Source organism: Diabrotica undecimpunctata, chromosome 1, assembly GCF_040954645.1.
Source record: "Diabrotica undecimpunctata isolate CICGRU chromosome 1, icDiaUnde3, whole genome shotgun sequence".
NCBI classification, from domain to species: domain Eukaryota; kingdom Metazoa; phylum Arthropoda; class Insecta; order Coleoptera; family Chrysomelidae; genus Diabrotica; species Diabrotica undecimpunctata.
In genome coordinates, this window is record NC_092803.1 from 22,445,823 (window position 1) to 22,472,773 (window position 26,951).

The 26,951-nt window shown below is 34.0% G+C and overlaps 2 protein-coding genes across 7 annotated transcripts in view; one reads left to right on the forward strand and one right to left on the reverse strand.

The window, feature by feature from the left end:
* LUBEL (Linear Ubiquitin E3 ligase) overlaps positions 1–26,951 on the forward strand; it is a 78,652-nt gene that overhangs the window by 13,254 nt on the left and 38,447 nt on the right. For all 4 annotated transcript variants that reach the window (XM_072538930.1, XM_072538925.1, XM_072538938.1 and 1 more), the window contains exon 2: positions 3,543–3,626. In XM_072538930.1, coding sequence (XP_072395031.1) covers positions 3,543–3,626 — 84 coding nt within the window. The remainder of the gene's footprint in view (positions 1–3,542; positions 3,627–26,951) is intronic.
* Positions 3,816–26,875, reverse strand: LOC140446373 (uncharacterized). 3 transcript variants are annotated; one of them, XM_072538922.1, is made up of 4 exons: positions 26,613–26,875; positions 22,620–23,358; positions 21,561–22,436; positions 3,816–11,146 (listed from the first exon to the last, which is right to left on the reverse strand). In XM_072538922.1, exons 1-3 carry the CDS (start codon positions 26,745–26,747, stop codon positions 21,565–21,567), a joined length of 1,746 nt encoding a protein of 581 aa, XP_072395023.1. In that variant the 5' UTR covers positions 26,748–26,875; the 3' UTR covers positions 3,816–11,146; positions 21,561–21,564. The 3 variants fall into 3 exon arrangements, with proteins under 3 accessions (XP_072395023.1, XP_072395019.1, XP_072395017.1); XM_072538918.1 differs by having other exon boundaries at positions 3,816–11,149; XM_072538916.1 differs by lacking the exon at positions 3,816–11,146 and adding an exon at positions 11,439–18,260 and having other exon boundaries at positions 26,613–26,873.

Genomic DNA, 26,951 nt, shown 5'->3' on the forward strand with positions numbered 1-26,951 from the left:
TTCAAATATATTACAATCATATCTAGCGAACAGACATTTTAGAGGTAAACAAGAAGATGCATACACTGATCTCAAGGATATTGAAGCAGATGTTCCACAAGGGAGTGTATTGGGTCCAGTCCTATACCTAATATACACGTGTGATATACCTGAACTAGAAGACGACACCATAGCTACCTTTGCAGATGACACTGCTGTCTTAGCGGTAAGTGACACTGTCGAAGAAGCTACAGAAAAACTACAAAATTCAATAAATAAAATCCATGAATGGACCAAAAAATGGAAAATTAAGCTGAATGAGAATAAATCAGTCCATAAAAATTTTACCAATAAGAGAATTAATAATATTAAAATTAGAATAAATGATGTCCAAGTGCCTATTGCAACATCAGCAAAGTACTTGGGGATCACTCTTGATGCGAAACTTCGCTGGAAAGCTCACGTGAAGAAGAAAAGAGAAGAACTAGGCATCCGCTATAAGAAAATGTATTGGTTAACGGGAAGACATTCCTCTCTATCCATAAATAATAAACTCCTAATCTATAAACAAATACTGAGACCAGAATGGACCTATGGCTGCCAACTCTGGGGTTGCGCCAAGCCTAGTAACATCAAAGTAATCCAGATATTCCAGAATAAAGTGCTGAGGAACATCGTAGATGCGCCTTGGTACGTTAGGAACAACGACCTTCACCGGGACCTCAAGATGGAAGACGTCAATCAGATAATCAAGAAATTTGCAGGGAGCCATGAACAACGACTCCATCATCATGTAAACGTCGAGGCTATCCAGCTCCTCGACAATACGAACCTAGAGAGAAGGCTCAAAAGAACAAAGCCTTTTGAACTGGTATAATTAGTGAGTGAAAAGCAGAGTAAAGTGTTGTGCAAGTATGCATGCTAAATTTTTACGGAACTACTGTTGTCACTTGCAGGACCGTCTCTTTCTATAAGATACGACTGGTTAAAAATATTTTAATTATTGTTACCCTTGCTGCAAAATAGCAATATATACAAAAAAAAAAAGAGAAATAAATAAGACTTTTCTTATTCAACGATTTTCAACCACTTAGGAACTTCATAATTCACCTAGAAAACTTTTATAACATAATAATTTTGCAAACTATTTTTTTTTAAATTGAAATTTTTAAAAATCTTGCACAACAAAAACTAGACCATGTAGAAATTTGCCAATTTTTTTAATTATAAAAAAGAACTTTACCTATCTAATGTACTTTATGGAATTGAAATCGGATTATTTGGGCGGCCTCAGGAATGTTTTAAGATTATAAACAATTTTTTGGCTTGTAAACAAATAGAATATGTCGGTAACTATTGGCTTAAAAAAATTCAGAAAACCGCGTTGGAAAAAACTCTGCAAGATGCTTCTTTTAACAAAAACAAAAGTTGAATTACGAGCAGTGGTTCCTGAGATACAATCGGTCAAAGTTGACCAGCATTTGCGATCTATATATAAGCGTCTATATTCTTTGCTTTTATTTTAGAAAATAACCCACGTCACTGGGAAATACTTCCAAGAAGACAGCATTGGGTGGAATGTGTAACTGAAATTGTGTGATTCGAAAAACGTACTTGCAAAATCGAAGTAGTTTTAAACGTTTTAGATCGTTTCTAATGTGAAAGTTTAAATCCGGCTTTTTAAGGCATATTTCAAATGCCCCATATTTGTTGCCGAAACTCAAAATCGAAATTTCATGAGATAGATTTGAAGATTATGCTCTAACAATGGAAATTCAACTACGACTGGTCAAGGGAAGTACAACATCAAATTTACTAATATGTAAATGAGAGCTGGAAGGTCAGATAATAGAACAAGTGACGGAGTTTAAATATCTAGGCATCGCATTATCCAGCTACGGAAAGCTCGAAACAGAAGTAGATCAAGTAAGAATAAAGCAGACCAATAATGACACACGACCAAACACAAAGAGGACAAAAAGAATGATAGAAACAGCAGAGATGAAAATAGAAAGTAAACACTGTGGGACAGAGCTAGAAGTACATATATACGACTTAGATGCAAGGTGGAGAACATTAAGAACTGGGTAAGAAATGCCGAATGACAACAAATAGAGTAGTAAATACGACAAGAGACGGTTCAGCGTTGTTTCATTCTACACAAAAAGTGCTTATAAACTTTTTTGTTCAACATGATCTCAGCTACATTTTTAAATTGAAACATTTTTTTCTATGGCGTACAGACTCTAAAGACTTGTTTACACGAGTAGAGTTGTGAGGAGAGTAGAGTAGTGAGTATAGTCGACTCTACTCGCTACTCTACCAAAAATGGCTTGATACCGTTCACACGAGGAGAGTTACAAGTATAGTACTTATGCTAGAATACTGTGGAGTGTTTAGTACAAAATGAATTCAAGAAAAAGAAAATTGATTCAAAATTGTTTAGCTACTGTTGCAAATGCATTTGTAACTGAGGTCGCTTTGTAACAAAGAAAAGAGTGGATGAGAGAGTGGCTTAAAAGAAGGAATACACACGGGGCCTCAGCTCTTTTATCTTGATAAGAATACATTTTTTATTTCTTATTGTATTTTTTATTAACAAGTAGTAAAAACCTGAATTTTGTATTTTTAAACACTCTTGATTATAAGTGCACCTTATATTCTTAATTTTTTGCTTGACCTCGTTTACTCCAAAGCCCCCTTTTGACATTCTTTCGACGATTTTATCCTCCGCAGCTTGCCTCATACTTTTATTTCTGTAGTGTACACTACCTAAATTCCATAAACACTGGTATTCGCCATACATCTCTACAAGTTTTAAAGTGAAAGTGAAATAAAGTTCATATTCGGTGAACTTCATTTTCACTATTTACACAAAACACAACTCCAGACGGAATGACAGCGTCCCTATGCACTCTCCTACCTACTCTACTCTACCAGAATTGACCGCGTTCCATGGGTAGAGTGCGCAGGCGAGTGGATATTTTGGCTGTGGTAGTAGAGTAGAGTTACTTTGCCACATGTTGCTAGTCACTCTACTCTACCACGTACTATGCACTCTACTTGCTACTCTACTGCGCTGAGCGTTTTTACGGGTAGAGTTACTCTACTCTACCAAGTACTTGCATCATTACTCTACCCGTGTAAACGGGTCTTTAGTACATCCATTTTCCGCCGCCTCCACCCCTACGAGGAGGGGTTTTAGGAGGAATCCGTGGGGTAGGATTGGCAAACTTTTTTGCATCGTCTTTGGGGTCTTAAAATTGACATTCTCGTCAAAATTCAGCTTATTTGTTTGGTTTTAGAGGTGAAATCTCAGACAACTGGACTATAAGACTTTTTGGTTTGTTTTGTTCACGAAATCGTTACAGTCTTTGCAGTAGGTTTCTTACACTGTTAAATTTAGTGTAAGTTTCTCTTTCTTACCGTGATATGGCACGATTTTTTTAAGAGTTTTTAAAACGGTGTAAAATGTCTGGTGACAAATAATCAATAGTTTATGTATTTATACAAGGTTTATATTTTAAATAAATAAATAATGTTTTTTATCTTTTGTTCTGCAGAATAAAAACGAAAAATGGAAACCTATGAATATTTCCAACCCTTCTACTCGTCTAAGAATGGCAAGGAATATGCCACAGTGGATGGTAAGTTATTTTCTAGATTTTTTTGTGACAAATCTTTAGAAAGAATATATTACTCATTCAATTTTACTTTTCTGTACTATCTGTCTTGATACAGTTATAGCTTTTGACTATTTCCATTATCGATTCTGAGGTTTTGATCACCAAATTAGAAGAAAATAATAGGAAAATAAAACACAGATTTTTCTTGACGTAAAAAACGTTTTTATTACTTACTTAAAAGTGCAAATTGTCAATTTTGGGCTTGTCAGTCATGAACTAAGCACTTAAGTCGTAAGTAGAAAAGCAATGTATATTTACAATTGAAAAAAAAAAATACAGTCAGGGTAGAAATATATATATAAAATCAATGTTCTTAATAAACTTATTCTACGGTTATACAATATAATATAAAAAAATCTTAATTTAGATCTTAAAAAGTAATGTAGAACTGAAGACAAACGCAAAAATTATTTTTTTTTAATCATGGTGCGTAAAAATATCGGTTAAAACGAAATTAAAAGAATCTAAGAAACGTAGAAGGAACTCCTTCCTCGTACCATTTGTACAAAGGATTTTCCGCACAATATTTACAGTCGTAAGTAGACTGAAATTAAAAAAAAAAATGTTCACTTTATTTCCAGATTATTGCCAGTCATATACGCTAATAAAGAGACATACCAGAGAGATATAGCTATTAGTTAAGTTCCTTGTAATGACATAATTTCTCTGGAATGACTCCTAAAGTCAGCAATGTTTCTCCACCCAATTTTTAGCTTGTCATACGACATGGAATTTACTTGATTTTCAGCAGATCATCGTCTGTAAGATAGGCAACTAAAAATACACTAGAGAGATGTGAGTATTTGTAAGGTTCTTCTTACAGAGACAGACAAGACATGATTTCAAGGATCTGTCGGATTCTTAACAATATGTTCAAAGATTCAACCTAAATGATTAATTATATCTTAAGTGGTGAGGATATCTCTCGAATGAATTCGAATACCAGAGTAATATTTTTCAACACAAATTTTAGCTGTTGAAGCAACATAATAATATTCGCCTCTCCAGTGAAATATGTCACTAAACAGACATATAAAAAAGGTGTGAAGGTTTCTTGTGATAACAAAAGAATTTTTCCTCCTTGAATTATTGGCATACGAAACGAAATATATAGTCGACATATTGTTTACTCTGTCTACTGATTTTTGTTCACAATAATAGATAATAAAACAATAACCGAAGAATGTTTTTTCCACACAATCACTGGCATACGAAGCAAAATATACAATTGATCACAAGTTTTGTGCCATAATACGACGGTGGTCCCATAAGTACTTAGTCTCACAACCCGATAGCGCCTCTATCGCAAGAGAAATTCACTATTCACTGTAGTACAATCTCGTAGACAAAGAGCAATATCGGTCGGTGATTTGATTCTTGATTTTGGAAGTGAAATCAAGTCTTCTTCTTCGTCAAGTGCCCTGTCCGTTGCGAACGTTGGCTATTAACATGGCAATTCTGATCTTGTTTGCGGCGCTTCTGAATAGTTCGACCGATGTGAGCCCGAACCACTTCCTCAGATTTTGGAGCCACGAGTGTCTTCTCCTGCCTGGCCCTCGCTTACTGTCTATTTTTCCCTGGATAATCAATTGCAGTAGACGGTACTTATCGTTTCTCAATATGTGGCCTAGATATTCAAGCTTTCTTTGTTTAATTGTATTCACGATTTCTTTCTCCTTTCCGATTCTTTGTATTACCTCTATGTTGGTGACATGTTCGGTCCAGGATATACGAAGAATGCGTCGGTACACCCACATTTCGAATGCTTCTAGTTTTCTCGTGAGCGTCTCCGTCAGCGTCCAGGCCTCCACACCATACAGTAAGATCGGAAAAATGTAGCATTTAACTAGACGTAGTTTTAGGGGAAGAGACAAATCCCTGCTTATGCGGAGCTTTTTCATATTGCTAAATGCTACTCTAGCTCGTTCTATTCTCGCCTTAATTTCTGTGGCCTGTTCCCATTTTGCATTTACGTTGGTGCCAAGGTACACATAAGATTCTACATGGTCAATTAGTATGTTACTTATCCGTAACTGTCGAGCAGGCTGTTGCTTCCTGCTTATCAGCATCCACTTTGTCTTCTTAAAGTTGAGGCTCAGGCCGTATTCCTCACTAACTGAATAAACTCTTTCCATTACCTGCTGTAATTCGTCTATGGTACTGGCAAGGATCACCGTGTCGTCGGCATATCTTATATTGTTCGTTAACTCGCCTTTTATTTTTATGCCCTCATTTGCATTTTCCATACATTTGTTAAATATTTCTTCGGAATAAATATTGAATAGGAGTGGGGATAATATACACCCCTGACGGACACCCCGTTTGATCTGCACACTTTCAGTGAGTTCGTTGCCAATTTTTGCTCTTGCTGTTTGACCCCAGTATAGGTTTGCCACAATTCGAATGTCCTTGTCGTCAATACCTGTTTTTTTGAAATCAAGTAGCGAAATCAAAAAGCGCTTGGATGCTGTGTACGGTGAGTCTTCTCCTTCGATGGCGACCGTCAAAAATTGGTTGAACGAGATTCAACGTGGCAGAGGTCTGTTTTTGATAAGCCACGGGCAAGTGCACTGAAACCCGCTACCACGAATGATAACGAGGTAAAATCCATGATCTCATATTAACAGACCGCCCATTGAAGGTGCGTCAGATAGTGGAGACAGTAGGTATGTCAAAAGACCGCGTGGGTCATTCCCTGCTTGAAATTTTGGGCATGAGAAAGGTCTCGGCGCGATGGTTGCCGCGTTTGCTCACTCCGGACAACAAATTCAACCGTGAGACCACTTCAGAGCAGTATTTTACGCTGTTTGAGCGCAATCCGAAAGAGTTTCTGCGTGGTTTCGTGACCGTCGACGAAACATGGATCCAGTGGTGCACATCAAAAACAGTGGACTTCACCCGGCGAACGTGCTCCGAAGAAGGCGAAGACTGTCCTATCGACCGAAAAGTAGAAGCAAGCAGAAGAAGTAGAATAACAAAGTAGTCACAGGGCTCTACTATGCCGAATTTTGCCCATATTTGACCGATTAGACGCTGAATTGCCAAAACAACCCCATTTTGCGAAGAAAAATTGCTCTTCCACCATGAATACGCACCGGCTTACACCTCCACCGTTGACACAGCGGAATTCGTCGAATTGGGTTTCAAACTGGTGACCCATCCAATGTATTCTTCAGATGTGGCCCCGGGTAACTTTTTTTGTTTCCAAACTTGAAAAAGTCACTCGCCGGGTAGACATTTGAGTCGAATGAGGAAGTCATGGTGGTCACGGATGCCTCCTTTGCATACCTCAAGAAAACGAATTGTTCAGACGAGTTAAAGAAGTTGAATGGATTTTTATTTTGTAGGGACTTGATATGAAGAATGCTTTTGATATTAGAAAAATGTTTTCCAACACAAGAGTTGCTGTATGAAAAAAAAAATATATATATACAATGATTCTTTAACGAATGCGTTTGTATACTTTGGTCTTACCATGTGTTGGGAATAATTCGGCACATAATCATTGGCGTACAAAGTAAATTTATATTTAAATTAGCTTTAAAACAAGTCATTTTTGAGATTGTCTCCTGTTCCATTACATGTTTCGACGTCAACGAGAAATAAGTAAAATTTTGGACAATGCACAGATTCATCGTTATGTTTAGCAATTGTTTCGAAGTCGATTCCAGATCAACTTTTCAGTTATTGTCAAACACCGTGTCCAAAAATTAGTATTGCTTGATTTAACAATATCATTCACGCTACAATTGCCACTATTAAATAATTGTCGATTTAGAAAATAACAAACACTTTGATTTTCGAGTTTAAAATGGCATTTGACGCAATTCCATACTAAAAATAGTGTATGTTTTCATGCAAAATTCAATTTTGAGGCACTTTTAAAAGACAATAGTTCTAAATTAGCTGAGTTGGTATCATTAATTGCCGTGTCGAGAAATTGTAACTGCGAATGGTAAAAAAATAGTTCCATTTTAATTTTAAGGGTTTTAACAAAAATTAAGAGAGGAAGGAACTTATCCGAACAATTGTATATTATTTATACAAAAAAATAACATTCTGAAAAACACAAAATCATAATTTTGGTCATACTGTATTCGATTATCACCTCAAAATGTACCAAAAGGTATATCGACAAGCGAAAACAACAAATCTCTTGTAGTCACACAGTTTTCATACAAAAATAGACTCTGAAGGATTAAAATTCCAAAAATACAATGTTGCCACATTTGATATTTTATATGAGATTCCATTATTTCGATAATTTTTTAGATTTTGTCTCAAATGTTATTTTTCTGTACTCTAAGTCTACTAACAATTATTGCTTGCATCTGTAATATCGTATTTTACACCAAAAATTCTAAAAATACTGTATTGACCTTATAAAATATAAGAAATTGTAGATATTTAAGATTTAATACAGCGTTCTGTACAAAAAATTCGACAAAATAGATTTAAAATGAAATACATAAAATAATATCGTATTATAGTCCGGTAAAATAAGGATGCAACCTCGGAATGAAAGAAAATAAGCTGAAAATTTGCATACGTCTTTATTTTGATGGTATAAAACTTACCTCAAAAGTCTCATACAATCACGTGTCCGCGACTTAAGATATTTAAGGTCAAAGGTCACGAAAATGAGTTTTCTGCAAATATCTCGTTTCCCTTACACTTTATGACATTTAAGGTGGTAAGAAAAATTGTAGAATGGAAAATTCTCTTCAATTTTTGTCTCAAGTACTTTTATGTACCTTCAACCCTTCTTAAGATAAAAAATATATATTTTATAATTAATATCTATAAATATAGTTTATTAAATAATAAATAAAAATTTAATGATAATAATAGTATTTTAAGTGAATAATAATAATATAACTTATTATTTATTGAATCCTACTGGCTGACTTCGCGTTACCGTATACACAGGTAAGCGGTCCCCCACTCTTTGCGCTCTATCTTAAGAAGGGTTGAAGGTACATAAAAGTACTGGAGACAAAAATTGAAGAGAATTTTCCATTCTACAATTTTTCTTACCACCTTAAATGTCATAAAGTGTAAGGGAAACGAGATATTTGCAGAAAACTCATTTTCGTGACCTTTAACCTTTAATATCTTAAGTCGCGGACACGTGATTATATGAGACTTTTGAGGTAAGTTTTATACCATCAAAATAAAGACGTATGCAAATTTTCAGCTTATTATCTTTCATTCCGAGGTTTGCCCCCTTTTTTGCCTTATTTTACTGGATTATTAATTAAAAAAATTCGAATCATTGTGAAATTATTGAAAGTTAATATTGTTTTATAAAAAAGATAAATATTTAAAGGGTTGGTAACAGTTTAGATATTCAAAAATGAATGTACTTTAAGGAACAAGTAAAAAATATAGTGTTTACGGGGACAAGGTACCCCTGGAAAAAACTTTTTTTCGTTTTTTTTATTCTATTTTATTTTTCTAAACAGTTTTCTGAATCTAATGGTATATTACTCTTGATAAACAGAGAAGTTCTTATTAGCAAAAAAATCTTGAAACGGGGGCTATCACTGTAGTTAGAATAAGAGAAAGGTTCATGTGATCAGTGCTGCTCATATAGATCCTCACCACAATTCAAGCTTGTTATTTCATTCAAACTTTCCTCTCAACTGAACCTGATCAGCTGTTTTATTTTTTGGATTATGTTTATCCACATGGCAACACTGATAACCAGAAATATAAACAAAAACAGGAAGGTTTTTGATGTTGTTGAAAGTTTGTTCCTTGGTTTGGAAAAATTGTATGTATTAGTGTAAAGTTTGTTGTACATTTTTTAATTTTAATTTGTGGGCAGTTAATTTTTCACCATCATAAAAACAATTTTGTCTGAAACAAAAACATTTATTTTTACCGTTTGTCATCTAATGAAAAAAAGGTAAATTCTTCTTCTTCTTTATGTAGACATGACTGTCTGTTTTTCAATGTGTCTCCAGTAAGTTGTTGTTCCATCGTTTTCGTGGTCTTCCTACTGATCGTTTTCCTACTCGTGTTCCGTGCTAGGTCCCACCCTGTGGAATGTCATGTAGGATGGGATGCTGAGAGAGGTACAGATGCCAAGGGGATGCACTATTGTAGCTTATGTCGATGATTCGCAATAGTTGTGAAGGCGAGTCAGGCGAGTGAAGGCTAGTCAGAAAACTGAGGTGGTAGTTCTCAAAGGTAGCTGGAACAAATCCTCTCTTCGCTTTATAGTGGAAGGGGCTGAGTTTGTACTCGTCAAATCGGTTAACTGGCCATATAAAGGACTGAGGTTCGGACTACACGTCCAAAAGACGATAGATAAGGCGAACCGAAGTCTGGAGGCGTTGGTACGGCTATTTCCGAACATTGTAGACCTGGGTAGCACCAAAAGAAGGGTGCTAAATGGAGTTTTCCAGTCGGTGACCTACGCTGCCCCCGTGTGGTGCAGAGTGCTGAACACTACGAAATAAGCCAAGCTGATGGAGACTTCGCATAGGCGAATGTTCCTCAGGGTATCTAGAGCCTACAGGACGGTCTCAAACGAGTCTCTGTATGTCATTGGGGCGGTGATAGCGATCGATAAAGAGCGAGGGAGGGTGTATGCGAAGAGGATAGATGAAAATATAGATGAGGAAGAGAGAGAGAGAGATAACGATAGAGGAGTGGCAGAGAGAATGGGCAAATGATAGCGAAAAGGCAAGGTGGTCGAAGAAGCTCATTCCCGATCTGAGGCCGTAGTGGAAATGTAAGTTCAGAAAATTGGACTACTTCCTGACCGGACATGGAAGGTTTAGCACCTTCACAAATAGAATAGGCAAATCTGCCTCGGCGGAATGTACTGTTTGTAGGGTACCGGCCACTCCCGCCCATCTTTTCAACTGCCAGAGGTGGGCAGACTTCGAGAGGCGAATGGGTTTCAGGCAGGATGAGAGAAACATGGTTAACATAATGATGAGAGGAGAGAGAGAATGGAGAGAAGTGCACTGTCTGATCTCTGTGGTGATAAAGAAGAAGGAGCAGAAGGACAGAGGAGGAAGAAATTGAACCGGGGATTTGAAATCTTGTTTCTTTTTTCTCGAGAGCCAAGAACCGGTAAGTATGAAAATGAGTTTATGGCCTCATGGAAATACTTTCGTTCTTATATTTTATTTTGGTAATAGGCAGTTCTTAAACTTTTTTTATGATTTACGGTGATGGGTATGGTTAGTTGTAAGTTTCCCTATTGTAATATAGTTCTTTTTATTTTAAGGTGTCGGTTAACATATGAATTTTTTTTTATATATTGGATGGTAAGATCACTACTGTGGAACGGTGGTTAGGGTTTTACCAGAACATGGTTAATCCGGCACTATCCTGGAATCTTCTGACCTAGTGTCATATTCGGCTGGAAGATGCCAGGTTGGCTCGCTCCGTGACATTGGTTGTCTAAAAAAGATTTCCCCCACCGCTGTCTGTCAGAATTTAATGGATACCTTCTTAGGCTTCTACTGGAGTCCGGCAAGACGGCAATTAAAAAAAAAACAAAAAAAGTAATTTAAAGGCACATCCGTCTGAAAATTAATCATAAGAGCAAAAGAAAGTAGCGGCAGATATGGAATAAGTTAGGTTGCGAAAGTAGGTCAATAGGGAGATACTCAAACATTATAAAGAATTTAACATGAGGATAAGGTTAAGGTATAGAAAAATAAACCGCATTATGATAAAAAACGAGTATCATTCGAAGATCTCAACTTTTAAAATTTAACACACTGAACCTATTACAATTAGTTTCATTGAGTAATATTAAATTGTTACCACCCCCGAATAAAAGATTCATCCCCCGCAATGTTTGGTCGTTTTGATCTCTAACCATCGTTTCGTCCTTTTTCGACTCGAACATCGAAAATCTTTTAACATTTACAACTTAACATACTAGGTACAAAAATATCAAATTTTCAACACATATCTCGCAGTTATAACTATACTGGCGATATAACGAATTATCGCCAAAAATTACTGGAAACTTTATTAATTTTTCTAAAAAAAAAAAATACTTTTAAAACTTTTAAACGTTTTTAGAAACTAAATATATGTACAAAGTTTTTAGTCTGAGTAAACCCTGTGATAGTATCTTGCCGAGTCTTTCCAAACATCTATATATAAATAAAAAAAACTGACAGTTAATTTATATTATTTAATAAAAAAAAAGAATGCCGTAGAAAAAATACTTTTATAACCCATGCGTACTAAGTTGTAAAAATTGGCGAAAAAAACTTGATTTGATTGGTTAACTTGTTTATTGACACAATCTAATCAATTCAGGCTGTTTTATATTTGTAGTTAAAGAACAGTTTGACGGCCTCCTTAACAAATTGATAAATAAAGATACTTTAAAACATTCGTATCGATTTTTGGCAATAGTTGTATGAGATCTACCCTATGATTTATCGTTTCAAGAGCTTCATTAGAGGTAAACCAAGCATAATTATTTTAATAATGGATCAAAACACGAGCCACACTGATATAGTACACACCGTAGGTATGTAGTCCGTACAAACTTAGTCTCTTTCATAGATAGACTCGTTTCCTTGTATATAACTCATTGCAAATAACTAATTTTAGTATTCAGTTGGAAACTTCACACACATTGGCTGACATGTATGTATTATAGGCGAGTGGCAAACCTAGAAAAATATGACTATGATCTATAACTCGCTGGTTACCGAGCAAATTTGGTACCAAAAAGTTCGGAATACAAATCTGCACAACTTTTCCTAGTACAATTTTTTGATTGAGGTGGCGAAACATGTAAATAAACAAGAAACAAGAAAAAAATTAGATTTTATACTTTTAATGAAATTTTATATTTAACTCACGATGTCTTAGCTCAGTTTAGATATTTCGATTTCCGTTTTTGACATAATATGCTGTGATCTTTGCAGCAAAAAATGACATGTATCCGAACTATTAATTTTGATTATAAACAAAATGGCGATTCTTGGAAAAAATCCTCTGCCATTTTTCAAATATTTTTTCTAATTAAAAATCTGTGTTACAACGTATTGAAAAGGTTCTGAAGTCTTAGTGGTCTTGAGGTTTCTCCCATATAAAAATTAGATTTACAACGTATGCCGCACCAATTTAATATAACCGCCAATGTTAATTTCCCCAAAAAAGGCAAAATGCATGGTTACAACAGTAAATTTCTTCTTCTTCAGGTTCCTTCTCCTATCGGAGGTTGGAAATCATCATCGCTATCTTAATTTTATTGGCCGTGCTTCTGAATAATTCTAATGAGCTGCAACCGAACCACTCTCTCAAATTTCTTAGCCAGGATATTTTGCGTCGTCCTGGGTTTCTCTTCCCTTTTATCTTCTCTTGCATAATTAATCTAAGTAATACGTACTTCTCGCCCCTCATTATATGACCCAGATATTGAATCTTTCTAATTTTAACAGTTTTTATAACTTCACATTCTTTCTTCATTCTTTGTAACACCTCTATATTAGTTACTTTTTCAGTCCACGATATTCTGTGGATTCTCCTGTAGCACCACATCTTAAAGGAGTTTAATTTTTTGATTTCAGACTGTTTTATTGTCCACGCTTTCATGCCGTATAGTAAAGTAGAAAAAACGTAACAATGTAGCATTCTTGTGCGGATCTCTAGATTAAGGTTACGGTTGCAAAGTAAGTTCTTCAATTTTATGAACGCGTTTCTTGCCATTTCTATTCTAGATCTGATTTCTTTTGTTTGATCTCCATCTTTGGTTAGCCACGTTCCTAAATATTTATATTTATATGACTCTTTCGATCGTTGTATTATTGATGATCAGGTTATCTTCATTTTGTGGTTTTTTTGAGAATATCATTGATTTCGTTTTCTTGAGATTCACTTGCAGTCTATACCTTTCACATGCATTGTATACATGTTATATTATGTACTGTAGATCTTCCATGTCACTTGCAAATATGACCGTATCGTCCGCATCGTATCATATACATCGTATCATAATACAGTAAATTTACTAAGATGTAAATTGGAGCTGGAAGGTCAGATAATAGAACAAGTGATGGAGTTTAAATATCTAGGCATCACATTATCTAGCTACGGAAAGGTCGAAACTAAGTGGAAGATCAAGTGAATAGAGCAAATAGAGCCGCAGGTTGCCTAAATAAAACAATATGGAGAAATAAAAATATCGGGAAGGAAACGAAAGGCAGAATTTACAAAACAGTCATCAGACCAATAATGACATACGCGGCAGAAACAAGACCTACACAGAGAGCACAAAAAGGATGTTAGAAACAGCAGAGGTGAAAACATTTAGGAAAATTGATGGTAAGACACTATGGGACAGAGGTAGGTAGATGCAAGGTGGAGAACATCACGAACTGGGTAAGAAATAGAAGAATAGAATAAAACGATCATATAAGCCGAATGAAAACAAATAGAGTAGTAAAGACGGCAATAGACGGTTCTCCAAAAACGATCAGTAGGAAGGCCATGAAAACGATGGAACGACAACTTACTGGAAGCACATTGAAAAACAGACATGAGTCATGCCTATATGAAAAGAAGAAGAAATTGTTGCATCCACAGGGTATTTTATAGACGAAATTCTTTGATCTCTCTTGTTTGTTTTTGGGTTTGGTTTGGTTTCTACAGAATAGATATCAGTATATTGGTTGTTTTGGATGTTGTAACGTTGATTGATGATTTTTTTATTTGTTTGTTTTTCTTATCTACATATTTACATGCTCCACCACTTCAATCAAAAAAATTTACTTGCAAAAGTTTGCAGTGCAGAGTTTTATTACGAATAAAGTTGCCTGGTAGCCAGTGAGTTATGGATTTATCGAAACTAAAGCACTTTTTGGGCGTTCGTCTATATTTTTTTTCTATATTTTTGTACCATAAGGGCGAAAATAACTAGAGAGCGGAATATATGCTGAATAAATACATAAATATGCATATTTTTACTCATTTTAAACAACATTGCATATTTAAGCTAAACACCATTTATTTTGCATACTTTAAAAATAAATTATATAAAAGTTTCAAATTTTCCTCTCTTAGTAGGAATTTTATAACTTAGATATGAACGAGCTCATTATCGATCGCTCATTATCTACCTGGACTTATCCATTACTACCTGAATTTAATAATTATGGGTTTCAAAGAAAAATAATATTTTATTAGCGTAGCAAGTCGTAGGTACCTACCTACTTTTAAGGGTCTAATTATTTTGTCAGTTTCCGACAAACATTTGTTTAAAGTAAAATTCGCATCGTGGTAAGTGTTTTTCAAGCGTTTGATATATATTAAATTTAAATGAATCGGTGAGTGGGAAAACGATATAATTCCAAAAATTGACATTTCACGCGAAGATAGCCAAATTGCTTTTTAACTATCGATCTATCTGCTGAGTCGAAGAACCGTACAATATCCGTTAAGCATACGCTTTAAAAGCGAGGTACAATTTGGCATTGAGTGGAATAACGATACAACTCCTATCGTTCTTCCACTCACTATTGCGTATCGCGCATCATCGGCTGCAGTCACCTGATTATTATTATTCAGTATTTAGGCTTGATCGTTGCAGTGTAAGCAGCTTGTGATAATTTAACGTTTTATCAGTATTTGGGAAATTTAAAATGTCTAGCAGTGAAAATTCTGATACGGAGGGACTACAAAATAAGAGGAAACGAAGGTGTCCAGAAACTTGGAAGAAAAATGAAAGAAAGAATGCTCGTCTTCTTGGACTTCAATACACAACTGCAACTGGAAAAGTAGTTAACAAAATGGCCGTCCAGACTGCACGTAAGTATAATATTATTTTTTAATAATATTGGTTTGTAGAGAAAAAAACACTTTAAATTCGGGTACTTTTGGCATTCGACAGAAAATGTAAATATTCCTAAACTTGTGTTTATTCTTATTATCGGGCAGAAGGTTTGGTTTCATAAACACGTCCAAAAGTTGTACCAATATAACAAAAAAACTTCTAGATATGCCAGCATGTATTTAATTGAAACCCAATTATTTAAAGTGAGTCTACTATACCTCAAGTTTTTTTTCAGATGTAAAAATAAATGCATGTTAAAGCTTACGATGGATGAAAAAGGTGCTGTTTTAAAGACTATATGAGAAAATGAGAAAAGTTCAAAAGACGAACAAGATGTCTATTCGCAAGGATTAATGGAATGTAGGCGTGTAACTAGGAAGCGACCAAAGAGAGAAGCTGGGGAAAAAACTCGAGAAGTCACGTTTTCATATTACATACGAAATACTTTGGAAAGGCAACACGTATGTAAAACTTTCTTAATCTGCATTCGATCTCGAACTCTAGACTACAACGGCTAAATAGATTGTTTGTTTCTCAAAGTTCTCTAGAGATCTACGTGGTAAATATAATAATCGACCAGATACATTACGGCCTGAGGTTCTTGCAAAAATTCACCATCATATTGAATCGTTTCCTCAAAAAACATCTCACTACAGTTCAAAAGTCATCACCTATCTTGATTCTACCTTAAACGTTAAGATTATGTATAATCTATTTATAAAACTACACCCAGACTTGACAAGAACAGTAAAATATGAATTTTGTTTAAAAATTTTTAAAGAAAATTTTGTATATGTACGTTTGTTAATGATTATGTACAGAAAATGCCAGGAGAGATTCAAGAGCTCCACATATTTTCTGATAGTTGTCCGGGCCAAAACCGGAACAACACTGTAGTCAGATATTTATTAGCTCTTGCAGCTTCAAAGCTGTTTCGTAAAATTTTTCACTACTTCCCATTGCGTGGTCACTCTTTTTTGCCGTGTGACAGGGACTGGAACTTTGAAGAGAGTGAAAGTGAGAGTGAGAGTTTTTAAGAAAATACGATAGAATATATCTTCCAGAAGATAAAGCCGTTTACGATTTCAACAATATGTCATAAAGACATAATTGTCTACAAAAATTGGTGGCCGAACCACTACAAAAAAATCACTCAGTCTTCCGATGGAACAAAAGATAAATTTATAACATAACATTACAGGCAATTTACTTATGATAGTTCTACACCAGGGTACGTCACAACTAGCAATTATGTTGGCGGATTCATCACAAGCAATTTCAAGTTAATCAAACCTAAAGCAACCCAAATTTTACCAACCACTCCTGCATACACTAAAACATTACCAATCAATATAAAAAAAACTGATAATCTTAAAAATGTAATGTGATACATGACAGGAGAAGTTTTGGAATTTTATTATCACATTATGTCATGGGAAAGCACCAATGTTGACGCTGAGGCGACTCAGGAAGACCAATAAGTACCATTTCTTTTAGGTCCTTTCAAAAATGATAATGCTTTTACGTTCTAAAAACTTATATGGCCAAATTTCTTACAAATAATACACGTTATTCAAATTTGTTGTTTTATTTTATTAATAACGTAAATATTTCAACGCATTTTTAATGTTGAGTGGAAAAACGGTATAACTCCAAGTGACGTTTGGGCGCGCATGTCGTTTAAAAACAAAAATAAATTTTTTCTTTACATTCGTTTAAAGAATTTGATTGTCTTCAAACTTGCAATGTACATATTTCTTGTGTAATGTATACTTTTTAAAATAAACAGTTTTTTCAGATTATCTCAAATGCATGATTTTGGAGTTACATCGTTTTTCACTCACCGATTCAAATTTAATCTACAATTTAAAAAAAAAATGCTGGATAATGTGTTTCCCCGAGTTAAAGCTATTTTTCTGCTTGAAGTGAATTTGATTTAGTCAATAAATTAAATTCAAAAGTTAAAAAAGTATTTTCAAAAGCACCCTTACGCGTGCAAATCTATGAAGAAAAATTATCAAGTGTAAGCTTACATCCAAAGCCGTAATTACAAAATGGGTAACATGGATTATAGCAGCAATTTTCTATGCTAATAATTTTGATGCCATAAAAGACATTGTGTTAGATATTCAAAATGGCTCAAAGTGTGTAACTGAAAGTGAAGAACTTCAAAGGGCGATATAAGTACGGAATCAAGTATATATAGTATTGTAAGCATTTCTGGAAATGTATGTAAGTAAACGTTAGTTTATAGAAAATATGCATATTTTATTAGAAAACATTTACTATATTTGTGCATGAACGTAGTAGACCCCGTTCACATCTATATCTAATGAAAAATCTTTACTTTTTAAACATTTTCGTTAATCCAAATTCTAAAAAACTATCACTTTGGCATATGGAAAGACTCAACAAAACAGGTTGTACGTTTTAATTGAGACATATCTGTGATAATTCACAAAATAATTCACTTCTACGCTTGGGAATCACTTTAAACGATACTTAAAGCAATTACGGTTTTTAAAACTGGTCAAAGCAATCGACAGTCTATCTTAAACATCACAATAAAGAGTCTATTCACTTGTAGGAAAATTTATACGTTATTGAGCATATGGTTAAAGATTTTTTTGTTCTTGCAGAACACTAATGATAGACATGTCAATTATTGTTGTGCCTTCCATCAAATCGAGGGATAGAAGGTTCTCACGTTCGGGCAAATCCGAACCGGCGATACTGATATATACCTCTTAATATTAACGATACAAAAAGCTCTGAAAGAAAGAAAATACAAGAAATAGTTAGTATCGTGTAAGTTACTTTTCAAATATAACCAAATATTAATTTGTTCTCGATTATGAACATATAGAAATAACTAGAGAATCTTACTATTTTTTCACAATACTATGCCTTAGTTAACACCTTGGCTGCCACAATGGTATGTAAAAAAATGATCCCTCTGGCCATTATGTTTTTTGTGCACAAATCCTTTAAGTTTTAAATACTTTTAAGTTTTGGTCATATTATTCAGTAAACGGTACGTTTTTTTGCATATTTTGAAGAGAAGCCACATGTGCTACTCGCAACCATAAAACAAAGATGTAGTTCTAACGGCCGCGTGAAGCCAATGTGGCTGCTTATTGTTTTAACAGTACAAGGTCGAATAATCAGACATGTAAACGAAATGGGAGGGATAACTGTACTACTTCGATAGTTGCAATGAATTTGTCAGTAGTAAATATATCAGTGCAATATCGTTTGTTTACTGTATCTGGTGATGAGCTACGAGAAGGAGCTAAACCGATTAGAAGCTTTATGGCAAGCAATAAATTCACAATATTGTATATGTGGGAAAAGTATTCTAATATTGTTGTATTATAGGAGGTCCTATCTGATGAAGATGAGCAGGAAATATTTGAAGATAAATGTTCTTCTGATGAATATATTCCCGATAGCAGTGGTGAACCATCAAACGAAGAAATTTCTACAAAAAAACGTCAAAAAAATTTGGACAGAAATGAATTAGAAATCGAAGACGAGAATGTGGGGGACACATTGATGGAAATAATTGAATATGCATAGTTAACACCACCTATCTATCGTCCGTCGGCAAATTCAAACAAAACAAACAAACTTCCAGACCATCTATTAACACCTTTAGTCCAGACAAATTAACATACGCATTTAATATGTTTTACCACCAAAAATGAGATGTTTTAACCAAATAATGCTTCAAATATAACGTGCAGAATAATTTTGAATTATGTTCCGCTAATGAACTTGCTTTTTTGTCCTTAAAAGTAGAAAAAAGTTTCAATATTGCTTAATATTTCGTCTAAATATAATCGTCTAAAAATTTTAACTGTACTAATGCCCAAGTATCAATTTTCAAGTTTTAAACTGATTGATTTACGATGAGTAATGCGGTTGTAAAAATAACGGCATGTGCCGTATCTAAAGGACTGGACTTTTAATTTTGAGTTGTGTTGAAATTTTGTTGTGACTAGTTATAATAATTGTAGTATTTTTTTTGTTTGTTTTTTTGAAACTGTCTATTTGTGTATAAAGAAAATGTTTAGACCATGGGAAAAATCACCAACAGTTTTTCATACATGGGAGCAAGAAAACCCAAGTAGTAGTAGAGAAAGTGTAGTAGTCAACAATCTTTTAAGTGTAAGTGATACAAAAAACAATGACGCTGGGACTGTAACTGTAGAAAAGTGTTGAGACTTCCAAAGAAAAGGATTGTTTTGAATGAACGATCTAAGAGAATTTGTATGAACGTTTACAAAAATCTTCAATATGATCCTGAAAATAGTTGTAAAGGCAGTATTATAAGAAAAACGGACTTTCTAACAGGAATTCCGTATTCTACCATCCGCGACATCGTGAAAAGTGGTGTTAAAAAGAGACAAACAAGATCGGATGTTGGAAAACCTAAACAAATTAATATCGTGACTGCTAAATGTTTAAGGAATTTGGTTTACTAGGAATACAAAAAAAATGTAACACCAACAATTGATATTACTTACACCAAGCCTGTTGCGATGGGAAGAAGCTGCCCTAAAACCCCCTTACGTAGAGGGCTGAAAAAACTTGGGTTCAAATACAAAATCGTTGATAAACGGGTGGCTATTATGGAAAGTAAGAGGGTAGTACACTGGCGTTTAGATTATTTGCAAATGGTTGGGTGCCAAATGGGTTAATGCTTTGCAGAAAAAAAAATAAAAAAATGTAGTGTAGATTAGTGCAGAATATGAATTCTACTATATTCGAAGAATGGTTTAAAAATACACTACTTCTCAATATAATACTGGGCAGTGTGATAGTTATGGACAATGTTAGCTACCACTCAAGGCTTCTCAAAAAAATTCCTAACAATTCGTCTTCAAAACAGGAACTAAAAGATTTCCTCTCAGATAATGATTTGTATTTTGAAGACAACTATAATAATAAAAAGTTACTTGAAGTGCTTCGTACTAAAACTTATAAGAAACAATATAGACTGGACACTCTTGCAATACAACATGGCCATACTGTTTTAAGGTTAACACCTTATTTTTGCATATTCAATCCTATCGAGCTTATTTGGGGACAAGTTAAAAAACGGATTCGGAGGAAAAATAGTTTTCCAAAATTTGACGCGAAAGTGGTCGATTTAATTCGATATGAATTATCAGATATTACAAGTGCCGACTGGAAAAAAGCAGTAAACCATGCAGTGAAAGTAGAAAATGAGTACAGAAGACTAGGACAATTATTTTCAAACAGTGGACAACTTATTATTATTCTGGTAGATAGTGACGATGATGAGAGCTCGCCTGCAGGAGAAATCTTTTAGACGAGGTACGCTAATATGATGATTATTTCAGTTAAAACAACTCAGTTTTTCATTATAAATTGCCAACTTTGTTTAAAACAATATTTTCTTAAATGTAAAATACTTTTTCACAGTTTCGTCTATGTACGTCATCGTTAAACGCTAATAGGGCTTTTCAACGCTTCTCATATGTTTCAGGCACTTGTGATATGTCGTATAAGTTTAATATATCTCGTCATACGTTATTAGTATATAGTATATACCAATAACTGTACATACCAAAGACGTATAAGGTAGATATATTAAAATTGTATGACATATAACAAGTGTCTGAAACAAATGAGAAGCGTTAAAAAGACCTATAGAAGATGCCGTTGATCACCTAGTATTTTTTTCCGACAAGGTGGTAGAGTGATAATTTTTTTTACGTTTCACTTTTAACCATTTAAAAAACAAAGAGATATAACGTTTTGCTTGTTTTTCCAAAATCAGATTTTCTGCTCTTTGACTATAATATACACATTACACATTGTTATTTTATGATTTAATACTTGTATCAAAAAATTTGTGAAACAACCAATATCGCGATACGTCCCTGGACATCGGTTACTCGAATTTCATAACATAAAAATATTATCTGTTTGAATTTGCCGACGGACGAAATATCGTTGGACTCGACTATACCTGTATCTAGATCGATCATAAGGCTTAATATGTGAAAGTGTAAGTGTGTACAATATATGACAGTACTTACCAATTCAATCACTTAAATTTTCATCTTTTTTTTCTACTATCACATTATTTTCATCTGGATTCGAGTCTTGTTTCCCCATTTCCTCGTCTTCGTCGTCCTCATCCGTCTCGTTCTCGGTAAAATTGTCATCCTCCTCGACGTCCATCTTGTCTGCCGTTCCATCCATCGATCTATTGTCAGTGCTTGTTGAGGGATCATACTTGGACTCATCATTGCTGTCATCTTCAGTAAAGATATCAGGCGTAACGTCCAGGTTCTCTATTTTCGAATGGTCGAATCTGGTTCGTTCGTGCATCAGCTGTGTTTGATCGATGTCGCCATATTTGCTTTTGCCGAAAACTTTGTACTTACAGCCGACGTCATCTCGAAGGTGAAGTTTCCGATGTAGTTGCATGTACGACTGTGTGGAGAACTCCCTGTTGCAAATATCGCACTTGGCGTTCTTCATGCCTTTGATGAAGTATTTTTTCTTATTCTTCTGATTGTGTTTGCGCACTTTATGCCTTAGGACGCCAGTGGGACTACAGAACGGCCTCTGACATACGTCACAAAGATAGTCCCCGTTCTCAGTCGGTTCTATATTTCCCGCGAGGTCAGCCAATTGAATATCACCCAAGGGACCTGAACTTTTGAAATCTTGTAACGTAAGAGCCCCGCAATGAGCTTCCCCTTTATTCTTGTGCGTTTTCACACACATATCATACTCCGCTCTAGTGGTGAACTCCCCATAGCAATACTCGCATTTGAAAGGTAGTTTGCCTAAGTGGAACTGTTTGATGTGCGTTTTGAGAAGCTTCTTACTGGCGAAAGGCTTTTGGCAGTACTCGCAACTGAAACCTCCTTGATTTGACGATGGACCAAACAGAAAATGTTGACCTAAAATAAAAAAAAATATATAAAATAAGTCTGACTCAACTCAACATGACATACATTTATATAGCAAACTATTTTTTCCTGTAGAATCAACCCCTAAAGTTTGTCGCAGTTATTTACTAACACCCTGTACAACTATATTCAAATAACTAGCTGGTACAGAAAGAAAAAATAATATTTACTTACCTGACGAGAAAAAATCTTCTTGAGACTTAGGTAATATAGGAACATAATATTTTGATTCATCTTTGCCATTCTGAACTTTTTCTCCATTCTCCTTCAAATCCTTCAAGTGAATTTTAGCCTGAGAAATAACCTCGTCATAGTCATTGGCCTCCTCTTGATCGCAACTATCCTCATCTTCTTCTAGTCCAAATATGGTAGGGTCTATCTCCACACTCAACTCCTCTGTTTTCGTTTCAGTCAAGATCTGATTGACATTAACACTGGGAGGTTTCTGCAATTCTTCTGGCGGTTTTTTAGTTATTTGAAGGTCTGGTGTCTGTAGTGGAATAAATTTCTGGAATGTGCTGTTTAAATTCAAAAATACATTCTGGTTAGTGTCTGTTGTCTTGATTCCATTGGTCTCTGATTGTGAATTAACCAAGGGATTCAGTGCATTCGCAGGTATGAGGTTCAAAAATACATTTTGGAACGTATTGGCTCCTTGGTTTTGTCCTCCCACTAATATCTTAACATATTTTTGGTTTGGCAGCAGCATGAAAGTTCCTGCCGCTGCTTGGGGAATCACCGCCTCTGATTTTAGTACATTTTGAGATTCATTTTTCTTCTGAGATTCTTTTACTAGTTCTATATAGTTTTTTAACACTCCCGCTGAGTGGGTGCATTGCTTCTTGAAACTATATGCAACATTCAGTCTTTTGACACAGGGATGGCACAATAAAGGTTTGAATATGGTCCATTCCTAAAACAAATATATGGTTTAATACATCATAATGTATATATATACATATAATATACCGTAAAACGGTGTTACTTTGCAGCACCATTTTTTTAGTTTTATTTTCTTAGAGTGGATATAGTCACTCGAAAGATCTAAACTTTTTTATTATAAATATCTATTGAACATGTTGTAATATAGCTATTTTTTGGGCACATTGCATAATTAAGAGAACAACCTAGTTTCATTAGTGGTGTAAAGTATACTCTAAGTTTGGCTAAGAAATGCTCGCTGTGCATAGTAATCCTATAGGATTTTAAACTTTGCACCAATTAAATGCAAAAAAATGTTCATTGGCTTAGTTTTTTTAAATTTAGACCTACCTACATTTATAAAAGAAGCACAAAAGTAAAGAACATTGCTACATTTTAAATGAACAAACTTTATTATAATGACAATAGTAAAAACACAAAGTTTGAAACTAATCCCACCACAATCTTTCGCATTATGGAACAATGTACAATCCTCGTCTGGAAATGATTTTGAGAGGGTTTATGGCGCCAATTACATTGTCCCACGAATACCATATTCTGTTCCCAAAACTTTAACGTTATGGCATTGATCATCACTCCATCATTTTCTATTGCTGTTATTACTCCAGGGTAAACATGATCTTCATAGAAAAATAAAACATATTCATAATCTAATTCAGAAACTTTTTCACAAATATTTGGTCCAAGAGAATTTGAGGCGAGTTTTTCATTAAATTCGCTTTCTTCTTCCATCTCTTGTAGCTCTTTTATTTCATCATATGATGAATCCCTGCCTAGTGGAAAATGGTCTTCCAAAACAATGTCCTCCTCTGAATCATCTACGATTTCTGACTCAACAGCTTAATTAGGTGTTAAAATAGATGCTTCAGTTAGATCTTTTAAACTAATTTTAGAACAGGCAATACTTTGTCCCGCTGGAACAGTTATTTTCTTTCTTTTCCCACGTGTTTTAAACTGTGCGGATTCCTGTCTTTTATCTTCTAAATACAGAATGAAAGTGTTTTTGATATCCAACAATCTTGACAAATGTTTGTACCTGTATCTTTTGAGCAGGATTAATATAGTGGCTCTGGTTAGAAATTCTAGATCATTTAATGTATTTTATCGATATATCTTTCATATAAATGTAGGTGATATTTCATATATAACTCTAGACCAATTCATCTGGCAAATGGCTCACCAGAATTAAATATACATATTTACCAGTTATTATAATTTTCTAAAGGCTTTAAAGGTCCGAACTAATCAGTAGAATAAAATTTGTTTTACAGTTTCTATTTTTTTCTATTATCTTTGATTGTTCTGTTTATTTCAGAAGAATTTTTTTGTTTAACTTTTATTTTATATAATTTTAGTTAAAAATACTAAATCCGAACTAAACTATTTACATATTTTAAAAATTTTCTAGAATAATGGGTAATGCCCATATATAAACAAATAAATAAATGCAAAAATACTTTTCTTTATCCACAAAAACCTACACCTATATTCCGAAATCATTTTGAGACTAAAGAGGAATATAAAATTGAATACACTACATTCACCCATAAGGCTGTGTTTAAATAACAAGTGTGTTTAGAAAAACACATCTTAACAGCAACATGAATTATACTTAAGGCATACGTAACACCTTTTTACGCGCGTTTAAACGCACGTTCAAATCACACGGCCGCCCATCTATTATAAATGTGTCTTGCAGCACGTTTTGAGATCATTAGTTTCACATACTGCCGTTCAGTTAAGTGCGTGCTTTCAATTCGTTAAATGTTTTTGATTTCGTTCAGTTAATGAAAATAGATGATTTCAATAGATTGTTTCACTGAGCACTTGGTGTGTTCATTATAATTAAAACTTACTGCATATTAAAAATATGTTGAGCACTTCTCAGTTGAACAGTCTAAATTAAGGATAATTACCAATAATAAAACTTCAAAACTGAACGAACCAGTCAATAGTTAACATTTAGTGCTTTTTAAAAATATTGTGAGTTATTATGTAATTAGCAGACAGGTATACACTGAACAATTTATTGAAATTAATGTTCATTAATGGATGAACAAAACATAACAAAGCGATTGATATATTTTCTTTGCATGACTAACAAGATGAATTTTAGTGCCATTTGGTTTGAAAATTGTCTGCCAGAATGTTGTATCAAATCTTAAACAAGAATAACACTATTAAACTTTAAAATAACAGATATTTATATTACAATAACTTGGTATTCTAAACATACTATAGGATAAACTGGGACAATTTGAGGCTGAGATCAAAAAACTTTAGTATTTCAGCATAGGAAAGCATAAAAAGTTTGTGACTTACTTTTAACCTCTTTGGCAAATATCCAAGAATTCTAATTTAATAACACACATAAATCGTGTTTCAGTTCCTCATTTTCTATTAAAAACGATCATACATACACAATGTGGGTTTCCGTAATGGAGAATAACAATCTTTGAACAATTATTACAATTAAATATGTATATATATATATATATATATATATATATATATATATACATTTAATTTATAAATATATTGTTTATCTCAATTTTGTTGGAAACATTACACAAGTTATATACCTATATTATTTATTACCACCATATACCTGTTGGTGTGGTGGCCTGCTAAATTCATTTATGTGAATAGGACCAACTCAATTATTCCGTTTTCTTTTATTTTGAAGCTAAAAAGCTTAACTACTGATGTTTGACTATTAATGTACCTTTAATTTATGAGTTTACATTCTAAGCTTCCTTTTGTAATGTGAAACTAAGAAAATTCACATTGCTCTGGATTAAATTATTATTCATATGATTCATAATTCATTATTATTAATGTACCTCTACAATTACAACTTTGAGATTTGTTTATTATTAAGGGGTGAATCATAGTATATCTGGCTATACTTTTAAAGTGCTTAAAAGTTCAAAACAAGTAAATTTGAATACAGTCTAAAGTATTCTATATGTATATACGAAACAAACGCTTTGTTTGTATTAAATAATAAATAATAACCTATTGGAATTGATAAAATCAACAACTACTTGTTAACACAACTATTTTAGTATTGTAATTGAAAGTTTTAACTAAAAAATTTACAATATAGATACATAGAAAATAAACAGCATCAAAGATGACAAATTCTTTCATCTGCGGCTACATTTCAAACGTACTATCAAACTTTAACAGCATAATTAATAGTTATATAAATAATATACACACCACTTCTGATACACAGTGTTGAAGTTTAGTCATCAATGCCTCGCCTGGTTCGTTTTCTATGTGTGCTAAATCTATGAGATTTTTATCATATTTGAGGCACACACGACAAAAATTCGGTAGGGTATACATCGTCATGAGAAATTCATGTAAAAACAAACTTTACTTATTAATATAAACTGTCAAAGCTTTGTCAACTCGTTCGCCATATTAAACACCTCACCATAACACAATAAAAAGTCAAAACAGTGGCAGGGCAACAACGTTCAATTTTTAAAAATCCCTAATTTAAATTTTTAACAAGTGGGTTTTATTGCAATCGATATCTCGATTGTAATCGAT

What these genes read in the sequence shown, in the direction of transcription:
- LOC140446373 (XM_072538922.1), bottom strand. Translation starts at nt 26,747, where the DNA reads ATGACGATGTATACCCTACCGAATTTTTGTCGTGTGTGCCTCAAATAT. An exon ending in AACACTGTGTATCAGAAGTG is followed by an intron (nt 23,359 to 26,612) that starts GTGTGTATATTA and finishes TATTTGTTTTAG; the next exon opens with GAATGGACCATATTCAAACC. An exon ending in AGAAGATTTTTTCTCGTCAG is followed by an intron (nt 22,437 to 22,619) that starts GTAAGTAAATAT and finishes TTTTTATTTTAG; the next exon opens with GTCAACATTTTCTGTTTGGT.